General features: G+C 36.8%; 2 protein-coding genes across 2 annotated transcripts in view; both read left to right on the forward strand.

The window, feature by feature from the left end:
• The window catches only part of LOC118680417 (streptococcal hemagglutinin), a 423094-nt gene that overhangs the window by 235868 nt on the left and 165906 nt on the right, over positions 1-21320 (forward strand). The gene's annotated exons all lie outside the window — the stretch shown is intronic.
• Positions 5752-7111, forward strand: LOC118681693 (ficolin-1-like). The gene is made up of 3 exons (XM_070111582.1): positions 5752-6155; positions 6224-6763; positions 6834-7111. The coding sequence occupies exons 2-3, from the start codon at positions 6240-6242 to the stop codon at positions 6970-6972; spliced, it is 663 nt and encodes a 220-aa protein (XP_069967683.1). The 5' UTR covers positions 5752-6155; positions 6224-6239; the 3' UTR covers positions 6973-7111.

A 21320-nucleotide genomic window follows, 5' to 3' on the forward strand; every position in this document is an offset into this window, starting at 1 on the left:
GCATATTTTATAGCATAAAGGGTGGGTAGGTATTCTACGAGAATCTCTCCAAGTATGAACTCTTAATTGTAAAGGGAAGGTCCTTCGCCTTAAAGTTTTCAGTTTTTTCTTACTATAAGATAGAAAAATTCATATCACGTTTCTAACTACTTGAAAAAATATCTCGTTACATAAATTTTGTAGGAAATTAAATGCTCTGCAAAATGGTGTAGTAATTTTTCGAATAAGTTAAGCATCGTGAATAATGCTATGAGCGGATCCATTTGATATGTTGAGCTCACTAGCTATCTCTCTTTCAGTCACACGACGATTTTCCAACACAATTTTCTTTACTTTTTCGAGGTTTTCTTCGTTTATTGACGTTGCTGGACGACGATCATGGGGCAAGTTCTCCAGCGATGTACGGCCGTCCTTGAAAGACTTATACCAATCAAAAATACGTGTACGTGATAGGTAAGACTCCCCATATGCCTTTTGTAACATTTTCATTGCGTCCGTCGCACTTATTCCATTGGAATAACAAAGTTTCAAACAAACACTTTTTGCTCAACGTTAATTTCCATAGTAAAAATCGAAAAACACTCTCGAGGTTGACTTGTTTATAGTGCCTTAAAAAAAAACTATGCGACAGATCGCGCTCAAATTTGACATGTAAACATATAACAGTCCTGCCAACCTAAGCAAAAAAAGTATGGCCATACGTCATGTCCTTGTCGAGTTATGGATAAAGTCTCGTTTTGCGTTGAGCAGAAGGTATACTTTATAAGGTCTCTGAGCTAAATTAGAAATCTCTTGGCAAATTTAATATATCCTGTTCAGTGTAGTACAATAATTTCCAATTTAAATTTAATATGCTCTCACAAGTTTTTAACATTTAAAGTACACAGCAACACGCCCCTTGTGCCATATTTCAAATTTTGTTTTGTACGAAAACAAAAGACTTCAGACACAAACCTGGTTTGTTCCACAAAAACATAACAGTACTGTTCTTACTTTTCGGCCTTTATATAACACACACTCCCTCTCGTTGCACTTGATGAAGTTACAATTTGTTAATTATATGCAACAATTAAATAAAACAACAACAACTACGCTAACCTCGAAATAATTTGTTTTCGGTTGCAACAATTATTATTATTAAGTGCATACAACCATGTGGCACTGCCGTTGAAACGCACAGAGTGTGCAACATGATAATTATAAAGTGGGGAGGATTTCAAAAGGCGAAAATGCAACAAAAATAAAAATAAAATTGAAAATGGTAAAACGAACGAACAAATACAATAAACAAACTGGGAAATATTGTATATACACACTAGCGTACATGCGGTCGGATCTAAGTACCGAAATTACAGACGTTATAAAAACAACAAAAACCTTAATGATGTATTGCAATTGAACTTTGTGTTGTTGGTGCAATAAACGAATAGCAGCAGCAGCAGTGCACAAAAACAACGACAGTAATAGATGAAGCAGTAACAACAACAATAACAGCTTCATGCGGCATACTCCATGCTCCTTGCATATTAAGTTTTGCACAACAAGTGAACAATTGAAAGGTGTTGACAATGCAATTACCCGAAAATTTCAATTGTTGTTTACCAACCGGTAATTTGAAAAGTAAATACACGTACGTGCAACAAGTGGCCATTGTCTATAAGTGAGTGGGGATGATTGCGAAATGGCTCAATTGTTATAGTTTTGTGGATTTGATTTTTGGTTTTATTTTTCCGATGCATTTATTGCTGGTTGTTGTGGAGGCGTTTGATATTTTGAAGTTTTGAAGGTCGTTGGAAAGTACTTCCCGGCTATTAGCTACAACCAATTGACCTGTTTGAGTGAAAATTAAATTGGCGTAATCACTGCTGCGATTGTGTTGGATTTTTCCAAAAAAGGAGTTCAGTGTTAATTTATTTGGAAGAAAATTATAATGATCTTTTACCTTCACTTTACATTTATCTTCATCCATACCTTTATCTTTATCCCTATCTCGATATACATATCTACCTTTATACTATTTAGTTTTCCATCACAAATCTACTCAACCCTCATCACAAATCTACTTAACCCGCTTGCTATAGTTCACCCATACCCCGAAAATAACATGGTGACTCCTTACTGCTCCATGTGTAAACAAATATTATATTAGGATTTCCATGCCGGAGTCAGAGTCTTCAAACGGGCGAATTGCCACTGAGACAGACAAGCCAATGCATCGACAGGCAGCTGGGCAGAAAGCCAATAGCCATCGTGATATGTGGAAAGTCGTAAATTTCTTCCGAAACTTTGACTTTGGAGCAATCGCAGATGCTGATGTTGGTCAGATGAAAATAAGAGTTGCCAAGGTCTAAGATAGCGGTGCATAGAGACACACATCAACAAATTAGACAGACAAATACATATGGTATATGGTACATATACATGTGTTAGTTCGTGTGTATGCTCGTCTGCAGTTTAGTTGCGAAACGTTTCTTCTGACACCAGTCAGTCGCTTGGTTCAATGTGCTTGAATAGCTGCTATTGTTATTGTGGTCTCTTGCAACTGAAAAACAAAAGGTTGCAAACGGTAGCGATTAGCACATCACTCGCACTTACATATCAACGATTTTTTAAGACCAACAGTAACTGATAGGTTAAATTGATCTTGAAACTTTGGTTGGAACCAGCAACAGCAAGAATATTTGTCTGTTAGCCAACGAACGTGAAAAATATCTAAGAAAATATTTTAGTAGATCAGAGTATATTTTTATGCTGGTAATTTTTCCTTTGTATGGAACACTTTTTGTTTTATTTTACGAGACATCTTAATGAAATTTGATATACACTATTGTCCATCTCCAATCTCCGAATGTATTGTTCAAAAACTGACCAATCTAAATCAAGATAAAGATCGTTTTATACACATTTATGCTATAAGAAGTGAATGCACCTGCTAAGGGTATTATAGCTTTCGTGCATTTTTTTTCTAGGTTGTAATCTTCTTTAACTGTTTCTTCATTAGCCCTGTTCAGTTTGATACCTACAATAACTACTTATGATTTTTCAAATTTGGAATATAAAGTAGGTGGCGACCGTTCAATATTTCTATCGAAAAACCAAGAGGAAATACTAAAATCAGTCTTTACTAAGATGACGTTATGTACGCTGCCAACATGATGGAATTTTGTTGCACTACGCAATCACCGACTTATCGAGTGACCCGCGTATTTTATCATTTTCTAGTCCTCAAAATTTAGTTAATCAAAATTAAAATATTCGATTGTAAATTAGACTTGCTTTCACATTACCGCTGACATCATTATTCTGCTTATTGTTGCCATTCGCTGCTTTCATTTTGAATACACATCAGTGTGGTGTGGTTATATGAGAGAATGTACATGGCCAAGTAAAATGTCATCAGCTAAGCATTACATAATGTCCTAAACAGGCAACCTACTCGTAAGTACCAATTTACACATGTACATAAATAAATATATTAATATACAAGAGTGTGTATGTGTGTGGGCTCATTTGTTCAGCAAAGTCTCTTTCACTTTCCATGGCAGCGAAGCAGCAACTTAACAATGTCCTGCGTGTCCTCTACCTTGCTGCAAGTACTCATATATATACAAAACAACAACAACAATAGCCAAAAACAAAAAGAATTGAACACTTTTCATTAAGTGGAAGCAACTTAATTACTCCAGACGTTAGCCAACTTCAAGCTCCCTGGCGGCGATATTTCCACATCGTCGGTATCGAGCTGAACCAGCAACAACAATGTCGCTACAGCCGTGTTTGCCGGTATGAACTGCAATACGGTCAACAAGTAACCCCGGAGGCTGTCTCAGCATTGGCCGTGTGCCTTGATAGTGTTTGCTTATCGGCAGCCGAGGCAATATCTTTAGGAATTTCGTTGTTTGCAATTAGCGGCGACATACACACACACACACTACATTTACATAAACATGGAGGAGCAGAGGCACAGCAGGCAGTGATTTTTAGGTGTTTTTGCGCTTATCGCTTACATTATATAGCAAATGTGGTCTCAAGTATGTTCGTGTGTATGTACTTGTGCTTTGTTGCAGCTTCTTTGGCAGCTTCTTTGGCAGCAGTGTTTAGCTGTCGGTAATTAACTGTTAACATTTAACGTGTTTCTTTGCTGCTTATTAGCCTACTGCGCATTGTGGCAAGTGCTTCAAGTGTGTGGTAAGTGCGGTAAGCAATGCGGAAGAGCTTGGACCACAAATTTGTTTGGAAATACCTAAAGTACTTGCATTCATTAAGGTATATGTTCGCTGTTAGAAAAAAAAACAGTAGCAAGTTGCTTTTTGAAAAAGTGCCAAAAACGTTTTAGTTGAAAAACATTACTTTGAAATAATAAATAACATATTCTAGTTTTGCATTTCAGCATTTTTTCGTGCCTAACAAACATATATAACTTCATATTTTTTACTAAAATTGCAGAGCTGCTACAGTTTTTACTATGGTCTGAGGCAGTTTCGAGTTCAATAAGAGCTAGCTGCTTCGTTTAGTGCGAAGAAAGTTAAAATTTTAGTCTTTATGCGAGAAATATAGATTTTAGTTCTTTCTGTCATGTTGTTTGTGAAAAACAGCCTTCAAGTTCAATTAAGGTTACTTAATAAAATATATTTTCTGAAGATTTTTATTAGACCATGGTAGATAATTTTAAAAATCAAAAAAGGTCATAGTAGGATGAAACCCATCGGAAACGAAAGATAAAATAACAAAACTGAAAGAAAAAATATTTTATGGGCTATCTGAGGTCGGGAAAAGGCAAAGGGAGGGCGCTGTTAAATTTTTAAAGGTCGAAAATGGTTCATTTAAATAAATAACCATATCCTATGTACTTAAAGATTGAATAAAAGAAATTAAAAAATTTCAATCGAAAGACTTAGAACTGTGTTTTCTATTTAATTCCAATCTTGCGGTAATTTTGGGACGCCTAATAACTCTCTGTACAAGTTCGTTTGTTTGAAATTTAATTATTGTTATTATTATTTAATTATTTTTGAAATCAATAGAACGCTTTTATTAGAGAAACACTAATAATTTTAATAATAAAAATCATGAAAATCCGCGTCCGTTCCGGTTAAGTAGAACAGATTATCCTGGGACTAAGTTTTGGTCAAATAGAGAGCATTCACTTTTGGTTAACATTATCTGCTTGACCATTAAAAGTTTTTAACATTATTATAACAAAGTGTTTATCAAATATTTAAATCAATTAATCCTATGCAAATTGAGTACTAAAACTACTTTATATAGGTAATTAAATTTGAGTATAATAAGCTTTAAAATATCACAGTTAATTCGAAATTTTTAATTATCAAATTTTTTATCTAAAGCTCTTTAAAACATCCGTTATTGTTAAACTGCTTATGCAACGCCATTTTTATGAGCAACTTTATCGAAAATTCTCGATTTTTTGTTTCCAAATTCATAGCATTTCTGAGTTGTTTATTGATAAGGAATGTATTCAAAAGTCGGGACAAAAGCGTTGTTTGCAATTCCTTCATCGCTACACATACTTGCATCGAGAATATACTAAATAATCGCTTTGGGTAAGTGGATTTCGTGCGCAACAAGCGCTTTGTGGATTGTGGGTTCAAATCAAGATTCAAGAAAACTGGATGGTTCTTGGTTCTAGAGATGAAAACCAGCTGCATATGATTATATAAGAGTTGTTTATGGGGGATCTTCAGAGCTTACGAGACGCCACTTACGGGTGGATGTCAAATTATCGTAGAAGTCTGGCATAACAAACAACAAAGTTATATGTATTATTAATTATTACACACACACCTTTATGCTTGCCAGTGAGTGCTACGTTATCAGCAAATATTTGAACGTTCCACAGGAATTCCAAGGCTACTGTAAAGCACAGTTTATTTCTGATCTTTCACGCGTGCAAACGGTGGTATTAAACATTGCTCAAAAAATATGTTCCTTCTAAAATTTCTTGCGCTACTATCGAGTCTAATATTAGGTGTAAAACTATGCGCAGGAAAAACGGACATAACTGTCGAAGGTCTCGACTGCAATTGCGATGTAGATATTGAGATTGTGAAAATGGTTCTGGAAAAGCTGGAAAAAATCTAAAATCGTGAGGAGGACACCTACAGCCGAAACGAGATCATACAAGAGGAAGTAGCGTAATAAAGTGTTGTTGTATAAATAGTTTTCAATAAAATGTCTAATCCTTTTTGTTGTTGTTGTATAGCAAACTGAAAACCAATATGCCCAGAAGCTGCTTGGAAGCTACTGCCGCCACATCTAAAAGTGGCATCTACAAGATTCAAGTTGGAAGCCTTAGCGAAAGCCCATTCGAGGTGTGGTGTGATCAGGATACCGACTTCGGCGGTTGGACCGTCATACAGCGGCGTGTAAATGCTGATGTGGACTTTTATAGGAATTGGACGGACTATAAGGTCGGTTTCGGCAACTTGGCCGATAACTATTGGATCGGGCTCGATGAGCTGCATGCACTCACTATAAGCTGTGAACATGAGTTGTACATAAAAATAGAAACCTCCGATGGTGCGAAATACTATGCGAAATACAGTATATTCGTTGTGGGTAGCGAGGCGGAGGACTTTGTTCTAAAAACTGTGGGCGATTATAAAGGAGATGCCGAAGATATTTTAAAATATAACGAAGGCAGTACATTCAGCACGTACGATCGTGATAATGACCAAAAGGACGATAGAAATTGCGAAAAGATTGATCGTGGCGCCTGGTGGTATCATCGTTGCTATTTGAGGTGAGTTGCAATGGCAAAATACATATTTGGCATAAATACTTGTAATATTTACATACGCGTTCATTAACAGCAACTTGAACGGCGATTATACAGAAAGTGATAGCGGTCAGGGTATAGTGTGGATAGGTATGAACAGAAGTAAGTCATTGAAATTCGTACAAATGATGATACGCCCGACGCCGGCCTGCATGAAGTCGCTGAAACAATAAAATACTTTTACGACATGACGCTCAAGTGCTGACCTATAGACCTATGCTATGCATTATTAAAATTAATATAATTATATATACTTTATAAAAATTCTTATCTGCTGAAAATTTATTACTGTAAATAAAAGAAATAATTAGATGAAAGGTAAAGTATTTCCCCATATAATTAACGAATACGCTCTCTTTTTATCAAAAGAGGTATTTATGCTGAGCGGCCTATTGCAGGCTATTAATGTGCATTAATGTGAAAATAAATATTTCTTTGTAGTGAAAATGTCTGTGGTTTATATGTTTCTAATCGCTAAATGCATCGAAATTTGGTTTTATAAAAGAAAGAGCAAAAATTTAGCAGCAGGTCTTTGGCTGCTCTTGTGTGCGACTCACGGAGAACATTCTTTGATAAAGTTATATTTTTTTTGCAGCAACAGAAAACATCCCTGCAGTAATTTAGAGGAATGCTGCTAAGAGGGCAATGATTGGTCGGATAAAAATCCAGGTCCGTTCCGGTTACGTAGACTCGATTGTCTTATGAACGGGTTATCTTATAAATAAAGTTATCACATAAGTATTGGCATCATCGTTTCACGGGTGATATTTTGAAGATGTTTTTCTTTATATCGCTATATGTATACATTTTTATTCCTTAGAAATTTCTTGTCACTGTTCCTCAGTTTTCTATGAGTGTGTTTTCACTCAGATAGAAAAAGTGAGAGTGAAGTATCCGTTAGTGAGTTTGCTCGGCTTACATACTCCTTTCCCAAATTAATTTAAAAATATAGCACCCCAACGATCTACATCTATAATTTTATATCTTGTGACCATTTAAAAAATTCCTCTGTGTAAATTTATATTGGGCTTACCCGTCAAACAATGCCACTGCTACAGCAGCATCCACATTAATATTTAATTATTTGCCACTAACTAAAACGCCTCACTAATTGGCATCACTGGTCAGTTAAATTGAACTCAAGCCCATCTATGCACCGCCGCTTCGTCCACATTTTGACAGACTATTTGCCAAACAAACAGCAGTTGGAGTGTAAGAAAGCGATGGGACGAGGGAGAGTTCGCAGTGAAAAGTTGAATTTACTGTTTAGGCTCCAGACGTCAAAAGCCACTCAATCAACTCGGCAAGCGACGGACAAATGATGTGGCAGGGCGACTGCATTCGCAGCAAAGTGTATTTGTTTGTGTGCATGTATTGTATTATATATATATGTATATTTAGTATTTGTGCGCATATGGCCAGTGATGATAACAATGAAAAGTGGGCAAATAGCGAAAAAGTTTAAAGGTTAATTAATTTTAAATAATCGACTGCGAATGTCAGTTGTAATTGTTGTGTTTAGGCCGTTGATTAATTGTCAATAGTGTGTGGTGAAATAAAATCAATAATTTTGCAAACATTTTCGTGAAGTTTTTCGCATGTCTTCTTACGCACAAATATTTTTTCTTCAATAAGTGAAACTATATTTTTGTTTTAATGTATATAAGTATATTACTAAAACCCGTAATAATTTATATAAAATCTGCGTTTATAAAGAAACGAGTGTAGTCTTCAGTCTGCATATAATTATGTAATGCATGTATGTATGCCCTGAATTCGGTTCATACCGACACATACCATCGACTTGAGACTTGATTTTACTTGAGGACTAGATAATTTGTCGCTAACAAAGACACGCCTACATAAAATTTTGCTTACTAAGTTAGGTTATACTGGTCGGCTGTCACTCCATACATAGATCTACTGCTCTTTTGTATTGACAGATGGAGGTTCTGATTAATTTGAGGTGAAGTATTCATCGTACAGGACATCAGCTATTTTGCTCAGCTTGAACACCGAAGCTCCTCGATATTTGAAACGAGTTCTAGATAGTGCTTGACAGAGACAAATAAGGTGTTCCACAACCTCGGTCATGCCAGCTTCTCTGCACTTTCTGCATGTGTCGTTGTTACTTATAAAAATCCAGCTTGCATGTGATGCCAGTAGGTTGTGACCTGTCAAAAAACCAACAACCGTCCAGCATTCCTCTTGTGTAAGTAAAAATCATGCGAGTTTTCCTTCAGGGCTCTTGCACATGATCTTGGCGATCCTACATGTACTTAAAGCATCCCAACTCGTCCTGATCTGTCTGCCAGCCCTTTCGTAAATTTCATTATTTATTGTCTTTAGTGACTTTCTTATTTCCTGCCCTCTTTCGGTAGACAGACGGATGGCACTTTTGGCGATCTCATCAGCTATTTCATTTGCCGGAAGCTCCTTGTGGATTTGTACAAGTATATGCAGCTGCTACATGCCATGTGGGATTGTTGCCGCCTGAAGATCGCCGTATACATTTATTCTTTTTATGATGTTCTCTCGGCTGCTTTCCTGACTGCAAAGACTTTAATCTGGAAGATAATGCAGTATTCCGGAAGCTTGAAGTGGCGCCTGAGATCCAATTATGAGCAATAGATTCCGGCTCCCACTCCATTGGCCATTTTTGAGCCGTCTTTATAGATGTTGTAAATTCCGCAGTCGCACACTTCCATGCCATCTACCCTGTTTTGTTGTGACTTGGAACCTTCTCTCTTAAATAATGCGCGAGGGTATGTGGTCTAATTTTTCCACTGCCCCTGCTTATTGAGCTATGCCCGAAGGTTCTTGTAGAGAATTAACCTAACGCCGCCAATCTTGTAGCTCATTTGCTGCATAGCTTTCCACTGCAATATCGATTGGTGGTAGGTTGAGCTGCCTCTCTCATGCAGCTGTTGAAGTGGTTTTTAGCGCTCCCGTTATGCAGAGAATATTGATTCACTATATTCGCTCCTGTATGAAATTTGGTTAACAGCGGTCCCCCACACCAAAGCATCGTAAAGCCAGATTGGCTTGACTACCGCCGGTTACCACCAATGTAAGCAGCCAGGTGAGATGCCCCATGTGGACCCTAGCGTCTTACGTGCATATAAAGTACCACTGGCCTTTTTCACACCATCCTCCACGTTTCCACATCAGTTTACTATTCATAGGTACTTGGTATGTTCTTTAATTCTTAACTCAAAACCATTGAGCTTCGGTGAAAATTCAAAAAAAAATCGAGTTTGATATCTTAATATGTTTTGTTTTCAAGATCAGGTTCCGTAAAGTATATGCACTGGAGATACTAGGCAGACAAATAGTATTTTAACGTTATCTATTACCGTGCTTGAAAAGTATATTTTTTCGATATTCTAAATCTATAGTTTTCGATATTTGGGTCTGAATTTCATATTACTCGGGGCCAGGTTTGCTGTTGTGTTTAAGAGCTCGTTGTTAGTCCGATTGTAATATACAAGTACCTCATCGGGAATACTGTCTAGTATAGATTAAAAGCTTCGACAGTCTTGTCTTTCGGTTTCTTTGATCGAATTTATTCATTAACATTATATCATTAACTTCAAGAAATATCAAATTCCTTTAGAGTGATAATTTAAAGTTATTGAAAAAGATTTTTTCTAGTGATGATCAAGTGTATTTCAGTCCAAGTCCGTATCGTGTTTGTAAAGGTCAATTACAATGCATATATCCAGTACACATCTCAGAGTTTAAGAAAAATACACGCTCGGTTCATGTTTGTGCTCTCAACTGCTCTTAGCCGCGCAATGCAAAGTACAATACCCTCTGCAACATGTTGCGCGCGGGTATAATCATGAGAGAGTTCCTATCCACATGCAAACGTGAGCAACTTTCTTGGCGCCAGGAACAAGCAATCGCGCTTGGTCAGACAGCGGGCGGCCCTCCTGCAAGCACAGCAGGTAGACTGTATAGGTACAACATGATCGGGAGTAACGAGCCAAAAGGCAATGCAAAGGAAGTTAAAGTACTTTTTTATTATGTTGTGGTGGTTGTTGTATTGTATTATTATTTTCACTTAAAGCCGCTTGCGATATGATTATTAAAGAGTATTAAGGAGCAAAGCGAGTTGAGTAAGTATTCGTTGTGATTGGTGATTTGTGATAAACTTCTGACATGATGTTGCAACGTCGATATGGCATGTTGCATATAACTGATTACGTGTTCACAGATTTCACGGGCACTCGCTGTGCATAATAGCGTCAAGGCGAATTTACTTTTACTTCGTTTAGAAAGAGCGTACGAGAGCAAGCGGTTGATGATTCGTGATATTAATATAGTGATTAGTTTCATATTTGCATATTTTGCTGTTGCCTTTTAATTAACATAGATTAATTATTAATTTTTAAAGTTAGTATAGAAAATTGGTGAAAATGACTTGCAGAATTCAAACATAGAGAGCAGAGAAATGTAAAACGGACTACAGCTATATTTAATAGATAAAGTAAATCTACAAAATTCACCCAAGATAGTCCAGTAAGTATTGGGAGACTGCTTATAACAATACACCTACTACTATCAATGTATGTTCCTTGGTTGGACCACTATTTTCAGAAAAGGCTCATATGGGTACTGAATCATAGCAGAATTACAACGAAAGTGCGAATTTAAATGAAAATTCGCCCTCTTTTCGCTAAAACTAAGTTGTGAACGGTAATCAATTACTTTGCCAATTACAGCTCAATCTGAGACGTCTGGATCTTGAGTAAGTTAAACGGTCAACAGCTCTCTAGAATGCGTTGAATGATATGTCAATAGGTGCTGGAGGCTGAAACCATCTTAAATAAACAGGATTAAATATATTTTCGATCAATATAATGAGTGAGAAAACGACAAATGCAACGCTGTGTTAATTTCTGCTGACTTAGGGAATCATTTTTATACCCTGAAGTGTGTAGCACCCAAACGGTAACGTCGGAGACTCTATAAATATAAAAATGATTAGTGTGACGAGCTTAGTCGATTTAGCTATAACCGTCTGTCTATCTGATATCTTTCTGAGATATGGATATGAAACACGTTCTTTTCTCTTCAAGAATTTACTAATTATCAAAACACTAAACTTGCCGATCAAAATCAAGTCCTTGTATGAAAAATTCGTTTTATTTAACCAGATATCTTCAAAAAATATTGCATAGATTATTATCCAAGCAACACTGCAATCTCCAAAAGAATAGTTCAAACTGGACTTATGCTATAGTTGCCATTCAAGCTGACGATAGAAATCTGGGAATGCTTCAGTTTTCCAAATACAAAAAACATCACATATGTAATAAATGACCAAGAACTATACAAAATATATTTTTCATTTTGTTCGTACACCCCGAAGCAGCTCCTTCCATTCAATTACAACTCTAACTCGCCCCCACATAAGTTTAATCTGCCTATTGTCACCGCAAACAACGCGCCTTCGTTGGCATTTTACTTTCGTTGGGTCTCTTAAGAAAATTGCGACATAGCGAAATTCTACCCACTTTCGATTTCGATACGCCGCAGAAAGTACATTGGCCCATAGATTGAGCTGGAGAAGCGTTGTCGTCACATTTTTAACACCAAATTTGGTCAATATATGCAACGTGGCAACAAAATAGAAAGAAACACAAAAACACCTACACACATGCAAATCCACATACACATATGCTGATAACGAATGAATGACAAATATTCATGTGTGTGGCTCTGCGCCTCATTTAACCATGCGCGCTTGTGTTGCCAAAGCTTTTCTCAACATTTGTGGCGTTTTCGCTAGCCGACGATTAAGACAGCTGAAGCACATGCATGCGCACACATACAAACACATGCTCAACGGTGCTGACTGGCAGCTAGCGGCTGGCAGCGCATAAACATTTTCCGTAACTCACTAAATCGTTTGTTATGCTAGTTATCTTGATGCGCGTTCAACGGTCGCGCTTAGCGGTCTGCATGCTCTGTACGCGCTGGTCACCTTGATTTGTGGAGAAAATTGCAAATTTTGGCATTTCAACGAAAACATTTTCACCGCTCAACGCGCGCAGAGCAGCGGCAAAGTAGTGGCCCACCACAAGGAGTTGCACTGAAAATTACGGACAATGATGAGCTGCTTTCCTCGCCTCATTGCCGAGCAAGCTGATCTGAGCAAGCGATAGGCGGCGGTGGGTGCACGTCAGTGCGGCTGAAGAGGCGGAGGCGACGCGTGTTGGCCGCGAACGAAAGTGAAATTTCGCGTCTTAAGAATTTGTGGATAATTTGAACAGCTGTTCAGCCAGCCAAGCGCATTGCTCCTGTTGCGCGCTGTTTAGCTACTGTTTGCTGTTTGTTGTTGATGTTGTTGCTGTTGACCGCCACAGCTACCGTTGCGTCGAAAAGGAATGAACTTGCTATTGCAATTATTTTCACAACATTTGCGGGCGCTTGGAGTTGTTGTTGTTGTTGCAGCTCAACGCTACGTGCGTAAATAAATCGATTACCACGTTGTGATAAAAGCTTCGCACTACAATACTTATTGCAGACCAGGGTTGGTTGGATTTTTGTGCTGTTGTTGTTTTTGTTGTTGTTGCGCGCAAATTTCCATAAACACATATTTGCTTTTAGTTTTATTGAATAACAGTTTCTGCTAACCTTAACTTTATATTTGTCTTCTTTGTTGTTATTGTTGATGTTGTATTTTGTCCATTTGCTCTTGTCTTGCAAACTAGTTTACGATCGCCGTTGCCATTGTTTTTCAGTGTTAAGTGGGGCCAATGTACTTGACAATCATGCCGCCAATACACATTCGACAGACCGTTAGCTCGATGCTCGGCGTTCGGCACACGGTTCGTGGGTAACTGATTGATTTGCGTATGCAAATGAAATATGCTCTGGATTCGCATTAAAATCGAAATTCGTAAAATAAATAACATTTAACAACAACACCAACAAAGTGCGCAACAACAGCAAATGGTGATAGCTGCTATACTTAGCGATCGGTCACAAAGGCTATGAAAGCAACGCAAAAAGACAATGTTGATCGGTTATGGCTTCGCGCGCGTTCAAAGCGCCTGACTCGCCCTTTAATACATATTTACTATCATACATACATAATACATATGTGTAGGTGTGTACATGCATTGAAATCCATCCCGTTGCATTTTTATGCTAATCGATCGGCTCGTTTATGCAAATGCTTTATATGGGCAGTGGGAAAACTGACAACCCGATGAGCGGTCTATCGCCACGGATAATCACGAGCAATTATAAGATTTCATTCAACAAAATAATTCAAAGTTATTGCAATATTGTTGCATAAATAAAGTGTAGAAGTTTTGTAATCTAAAAAAGAATATATTTTCTTCATAGTTGTACACCTAGGGTGGGTTTAAATGCGGTTGGTACAGTGTCTAAATTATTTGCAGTCGTTTTGAGAAGAAAAAAATATTGTTTGGTTTGTCTTCAAGTTTTGAAATATCTACATTTACTCATCAAGACTGAGATGCTCGGCTTAGCTAACGAGTTTGCCGAGCCCGGAGGAGTCCGATTCGTTCATTAATAAGACTTTCTGTCCATTTTTAGAAGTTTTTGGTACCACAAAATATGCTTGGGCAACTGGGAAGGTATGATATCTCGTTTCGGTGATTTGCTTTAATACCTATGTTAATTTAACGCACCTTATCTAATCTAATGGGGGTAATATTTATAACAAAGGGCTGGAAAAAATACCTTGTATTCGGGAATGTCCAAGTTATTCTGGTACAAGAGAAATAGTACAGTTCTCTTAAAATATTTTTTGTTGGAGACAATGAAAGATCGTTAAAGGCATTAGGTAAAATTAATTATCTCTATTATAATGTAGTGCATACATGTAGAAACTTTTACGAATATGAAAAGGTTATCCCCAACCAGAAATTAGATTCTTTGTTTTGAAGGGTTTAAAAGTAAATGAAATTTATGAACAATTTTAAGAAGCGTATAAGGAGTCCTCACATTCAAAACGCACCGTTGAATTTTGGGCTGGTAAATTTACATTGGTCGTACTAGACTTGAAGACGATCCACGCGAAGGACGACCAAAAACCGCAACCACATCATCAGAAATCATTGAGCAAGTTCAAAATATTGTTAGTGAAGGTCCAAGTTTGACTAAGCGGGAAATTGTTAATGCCATAGGCATCTTAGACGAACGAGTACTGCATATTTTACATGGAGAATTACATATGAAAAAGCTGTTTGGAAAGTTAGTGCCACACACGTTAACAACTGGATCGAAAACAAGCGTAATTTTGAGCGTTTTAAGCAGAATAAAACCGATTTCTGACGTCGTTTTATAATTACGGATAAGACTTGGATCTACCACCATGATCCTTAATTAAAACAAGAGCGTTTACAGTGGACTGAAGCTGGCTGTTCAGCTTCAAAGCTCCGAAGTCACAACGATCAGCAAAGAAGGTTATATCATCAGTTTTTTGGAATTTTTTTGATTGATTGATGAAAGACTTCGTAAGAAAAAACCTGGTTTGCAGCACAAAAAAATCATTTTTCATCAAGACAGTGCACCTGCTCACAAAGGTGTTTTAATAATGACAAAATTCAACGAATTGAAGTACGAATTGCTTGAGATTTGGCTCGCAGCGACTACTACTTTTCAGAAACCTGAAATACTATTGCAGCCATATACGGGTATTTTGCAGAGCTTTCGGAAGTCATTATAGTGATGGCATAAGTGTATTGAAGTTAGGGGAGATTATATTAAATAAAAAGGTATATTTCGCCTGTACGCCTTTCAACTATTGGTCTAGATCATTTTGATGCAGAGATTTTGACTAACTGAAAATGACAATGTTCCACCGAATGAAGCACCTCCATGCCATGCCTCCGTGTCCACCATGTTTTACAGTCTTCTGCACATGGTGTCGTTGAAGGTTATCATGTGGGTGACGCCAGCAGTATTGTTTGCCAACTGATTGGAAACGATTTATTTTCATTTTATCCAACCAGACCATTTTTTTTCAATCTGCCACGGATCAGTTGTTTATTCCTTACAAAACTTTAAACGCGGGTTAATAATTAGAAAAAAAAGGTTTCTTCTGTTTAACGGCGGCCACAAAACCATTTCTTCGAAGAGCTCTTCGAATTATTAGTGAGTCTTTTCAATATTCGCCCGGAAAATTGCATACTTTCTTATAGCCACTAAAGAGCTAAAGGCTGACTTTAACTGTTTACCATCTGTGGTGGAAACAAAACTTTTTATTAAAGAAACCACCTTTGCTTCAACTTCGGATGAAACTTTTCTTGACTGAGAACTTCGCCTTTGAACTTCGGGCTGGAACAGTAATTGACCATCTTTATTATTAATGTTAGCATGCTAAGTTCTGGAGCTTAAGACACCCAAAAAACTTATGAACTGCAGTGCGTAGGTATATTTAAAATAAAAACGATTTTTAGGCCAGATAATTAGTATATATACAATAAATTCACCGAATTAAACACATTGCGACCATATTCTTTTTGTACTGCTAAAGAATTTGAGCGGTGAAAAAATATTTTGTGCACTAAAAAAGAATTAATTACTAAAAAAAACTTTTACTTTAAAAAGCTATTGAAGATTTTATATTAACTTTTAGTAATGGATTTTTTAAAACTCCATAAAAGCTTTTTATTACAAAAATGTTAGCGTGAAAATTCATACTGTGGAAAACTGCAATATTTTCTTTATTTGTACCCCCTAAGGTGTCATTCTATGGCAATGCTTTTGCATATGCTTTGCTCCAGTTCTCTACACCTAGGCAAATAAATATATTGTATATATATTTCTAAGAGCGAGATAGTCTTCCAGCATTGCCATTTGCCATGTGTTGCGCATAAATAACAAATATTGACAGATTTGCATGTTTACACCAGCTCAAAGCAAAAAATGTTTAAATTAATAAAATAAAAAAAAGTATAAAAAAACTCAAGCAATTAGTTGAAGCGCATTTTCCATTTAGATTTTTTATTTTATTATTAAATTCATATGCTTGTGTGAATGAGTGTGTGTGTACACCGGCAGCAGCAGCCAGCAATTGACAAGTCGAACAAATCGACGTGACTGCCACAGTCACGATTTGGCAGCAAATGCCGGTGCAACATTTTAGTTAAGCTTCGCAGCGCTTTAGATTGTTGTTGTGGTTGTTGCTGTTACACTTTTTTGTTAAATGCTACATTTATGTTTATAGAGCGATATTATGAATTCTTTTCTGTTTTTGCTTAGTTGAGCAGCAAAGTCGCTTGCGCTTTTGTTATTGAGCTCCGCATTTATTTAAAATTATTTATATTTATGCAAAGTATTATTTAGAAATATATTTTCTACGACTAATTTTAGCTGTATTTCCTTTTTACCGTTCATTTGCCATATTTTTAAGCGTTTCGAGTCGTTTAATTCCCTCGCAGATTTGTTGCTTGAGTCTTCTGTTTCGTTTCGTTTGCAGGCAGCTCAGTCAATTGCTTGAAAATTGTAACTGAAATTCATTTGGTAGTTTTTTCCATCTTTTTCATACGAACCACATACTAACATCACCTTTTTGTTATTATTTTGTTGTTGTTAAATTACGCAAGCCGTTTACTCGCTTCGCGACTCACTCGGCCACTGCAGCTCAAATCTGTCATCCGAAATTAATCTTGCGTCTTTTAAGTGTCTGACATATAAATTTGACACATTTATTTTGTCTGCTGTCCAGTGATGCGGCTACTGCTGCACGCGTTCACTGTTCGCTATCAGCGCCACTCTCTCATTGTACATCACAACACTTTCGTTTTTCAGCTGGCAGCCAGCTGCGATTGCACCCTCTTCGACTGGCTGGTGGAATGTTTGACGAAAACTTATGTGAGCAGAGGCGGAGCTGAAAAATTTACAGGAGGGGACAGGAAGAAAATATTAATTTGTGGATATTTTTTCCCCTACACACTGTAAATAAGTATCCATTTTCGGATGTTTGGTGTTGCTCTGATTAAAGTAATATACAATTACTCTATAACTTCCTAAGTTATCAATGAAACATTTTCTTCTCTAAAAATCTGACAGTCAGCATTGAGGTTAATGTATGTAAATATATTATCTCTCCATTCAAAGTTTTTCCGATTTATTCAAATTTAATTGAAATTTTGATATTTGGATTTGGCAAAAATGTCTATGGTGTTAAAAAAGCGGAAAAGGAAGAGAAAAATAAAATCACGCTGACAGAAGTCTTTCATATTACATTCCAGACATTCCAGAAATTATCATATATTATCAGAGTATATTCCGAAATTGAGCATTTATGGCACCCAGTGAATTTATTGAAATAAAGTTTTTGACACTTTCAGAAGACTGTGACGACTAAAACTTATAATGCTTAATAAATGGTAAACTGACCTTGAAACTTGGGGGTCTATCTAGGAGAGCACCATGCCGGTCTATCTTCAGCATAATTCCAAATGCTCTTATGACCTAAATTATTATATGTAATAAAGTTTCCTTAAAGGCTCTTGAGAACTTGCCAATATCTATTATAATATGGCAATGTGGCCAAGTCTATATTGTATAAAGCATTTCTGGATGGCTGCTAACAGCTAACAGCTATGAGCTGCTGCCTTTGAGTTTTTGGTCCTTTTTTATATAAAAACTTTCATTTGCCTAGGAGAGAGAGAGAGAGAGTGGTAAATCTGTTAATTTACTTCTTAAGCCAAAAAATTTGCGAACGTTTGGGAACGAACTCATTGGTATTTATCAAGGGTCTTTAAAGGTAAAATTCTAGAAACGATTTATGTGAATGTTTGCAATTTTGAAGAAGTCAATATCTTGGCGCAATTGTTTTCTGCTCCGAAATGACTTGAAAACGTATCTAATAGGAAATATCTAAAGGAAAATGAAATCAATTTGAAGACGATGACGACAGCTCAAAATGGGGCTAATTTGTTTTGTTTCTTTTAGTTTTCAAAAATCTATCATATTCAGAAGGGGCCTCTTCGAGTCACCAAAAACTAATACAACTTGTTTTGTTAGCTCATAATATTAAATGTATATACCTATATGGGAAGTATTTTCTTATTTATTATTTGGTCTGGACTCGTAATTCATCCGAATTTCGAAAATCTTACGCTATTATAAACCAAATGAGTACCAGCAATATACACCTTAATGCTTGGTGGTAATGGGAATAAATGGCAGCAAGGAACTGTACTCTCCCAGTGATTCTACGAAAGATCTTATTGAGGCCTTCCATACATATCATAAATGAAAGATTGTGCTGTTTATTTATATTACGTAATTTTTACTTAATAATTTGTTGAAGTTTGTTTTTGGAATAATTTGACAATGGCGCAACCTGGTACAATATTTTTCCTAAGTACTGTTCTTTGCATTCAAATGATGTGTTGATAAAATTTTACTACATTCTTCTGACAGCTAGTATTACTAGCTCTACACCAATAGCCTCCGCTTTGGAACCCTCTCTAATTTCGCCTTTGTGTGACCATATGGAAGCCATAGAAAACAATATCACATGAAAAAATAATAAAGAAGCACAATTCGGCTGAGCACTCACATGGTTCAGCTCGAGTGTGTGTGTATTTCTAAGAGATGTGCTGCGCATGCGCGTTGCCACTTTTAATTTGAATGCATTTAAACAATTTTTTCGTGCAGCTAAAATGCAGCGTTTGCATCAGCGATTTATCTGCGACTCCTTAACCTCGTCATGCGGTGCCACACCACTGCTCTTAGGACACATGTATATACATATATACAATATGTGTGTATGAGGTGGTGCTGCTGGCTGTGTTTCGGTCTTGTGAATTTGTGTATTTGTCATCTCGTTAAAAACGTGACATATGCATGTGTCCACGTCGACATTTGCTCGTCAACGCAAAGATTTTTTCAATTATCAATTTTGACAATTTAATTTGGATTAGCTTTGTGGCATCGAGCATGAATATCGTGAGTGTGTCAGCGACAATGTTTTGTTCGCTGTTCAAAATATTTTCGTAATTTCGGATTTTCTCGTCGCACAGTTTCGCGCACAGTTGGTGCTTATGATTGCCTAAATAAATATTTAACTTAATTTGGCATTTACATATATTTCTTCCCAACTGCTGGAACTCATTTATCTCGCTCATTCAAAATTACATAATGCGCAACATTTTCTCGCGTTGCACGTTCACATTCACTCGCATTCGTTCGTGTCTGGCTCGCATCGCTTTGCATGTCGCCTTCTTTATTGTTGCAATGCGTTGCTTGCAATCGTTTATTGACTGAAAAACAATACAAATTGCCCACTGATTACCGCATAAATCTCGCACAATTTGTTGGCGTCGCAACATGTTGTTGCATTCTCTTTATTCTTTTTAAGCCAAAAATTTACTTTGCCGTCACAAAGCGGCTCTTTCACTTCCCGCTCGTAGACTCGCGTGCGTTGCGATTACGCATGCTCACAGTTAACAATTTACAATTGCGCAAAATCAATAATCTGTGCGCTCCCTCCTTCCAGCCACTACCAACCGAACCTCACAACAGTTTTTATATTTCTCCTACTTATACCGAAAGCACCTCTGCCCTTGAGTGGCTGCTCATGCGCTGTACTTGCACTTGCGCGCTTGTATTTACATAATAATTTGCGACTTTGTTTATTGTTTGTTGTTTTTACATTAACTTCGTTTAACCGCAATCGTATTTTGGCAATTATTTTTAAAGTTTTTTTTTGCGTGCTTAGTCGGTACTCCATTGTGACAGTATTGTATTTTGGTGCTCATAATTTTTTATGCAACGAAATAAAATAAATATTTGCAATTTAAACTACCGTTATGTGTGGGTCATGTTAAGTGCAATTACGAGAGTTCAATACCTCATTTACGTTTTGATTTGAAGGGGAAAATGAACACAAATTATGGGTTAGAAAACCCACAGCTTTAAGTGAGGTTAGAAAAAGATTTGCATCAATTGGAATTATTTGTGTAATTTCCTTTTTTATTCTAGTGAATTAGCAAGCAGATTGATTGATTAGATTGATTTAAGACTTTTCGTAAGGTCCTGATTATTAAGGCTAGGAAGACTACAATATATATGTAGGTTCGTTTAGGGTTTGTACTTTATACCGGCATTGGTGCTTATAATCAGCTAATCAGACGTATTATATTATTACTTTGCCCTATTAGTTCTCATACAGATTATTTCACAACCGATATCTTATTTATTTGAGACTGCTAGGCCCGAAAAATATCTCAGATTTTAATGACCATATAGCTTTAGGGTGCACCTTTATACCAAAACATATCGAGCGGCTCCACAAAAACAAGTCTACATCGATTATACGAGGTTTGTTCAAAAAGTTTCGCGAATTTTGAATTTTCTCAGGCTACGTGTATTCGACTGTTTTATTGCGTTATGTTGGTACTCATATCTCTTACTTATGGTGTTCTGGTCGGCCATTTTGATTTCCTCGAGGGGATCATAACATACCAATGGAGGCTGTCATGCAGCATTTTTAGTTGTCATAACCCTCGGCTGGGATGGC

The sequence above is a fragment of the Bactrocera oleae genome, chromosome 6, assembly GCF_042242935.1.
Source record: "Bactrocera oleae isolate idBacOlea1 chromosome 6, idBacOlea1, whole genome shotgun sequence".
NCBI classification, from domain to species: Eukaryota; Metazoa; Arthropoda; class Insecta; order Diptera; family Tephritidae; genus Bactrocera; species Bactrocera oleae.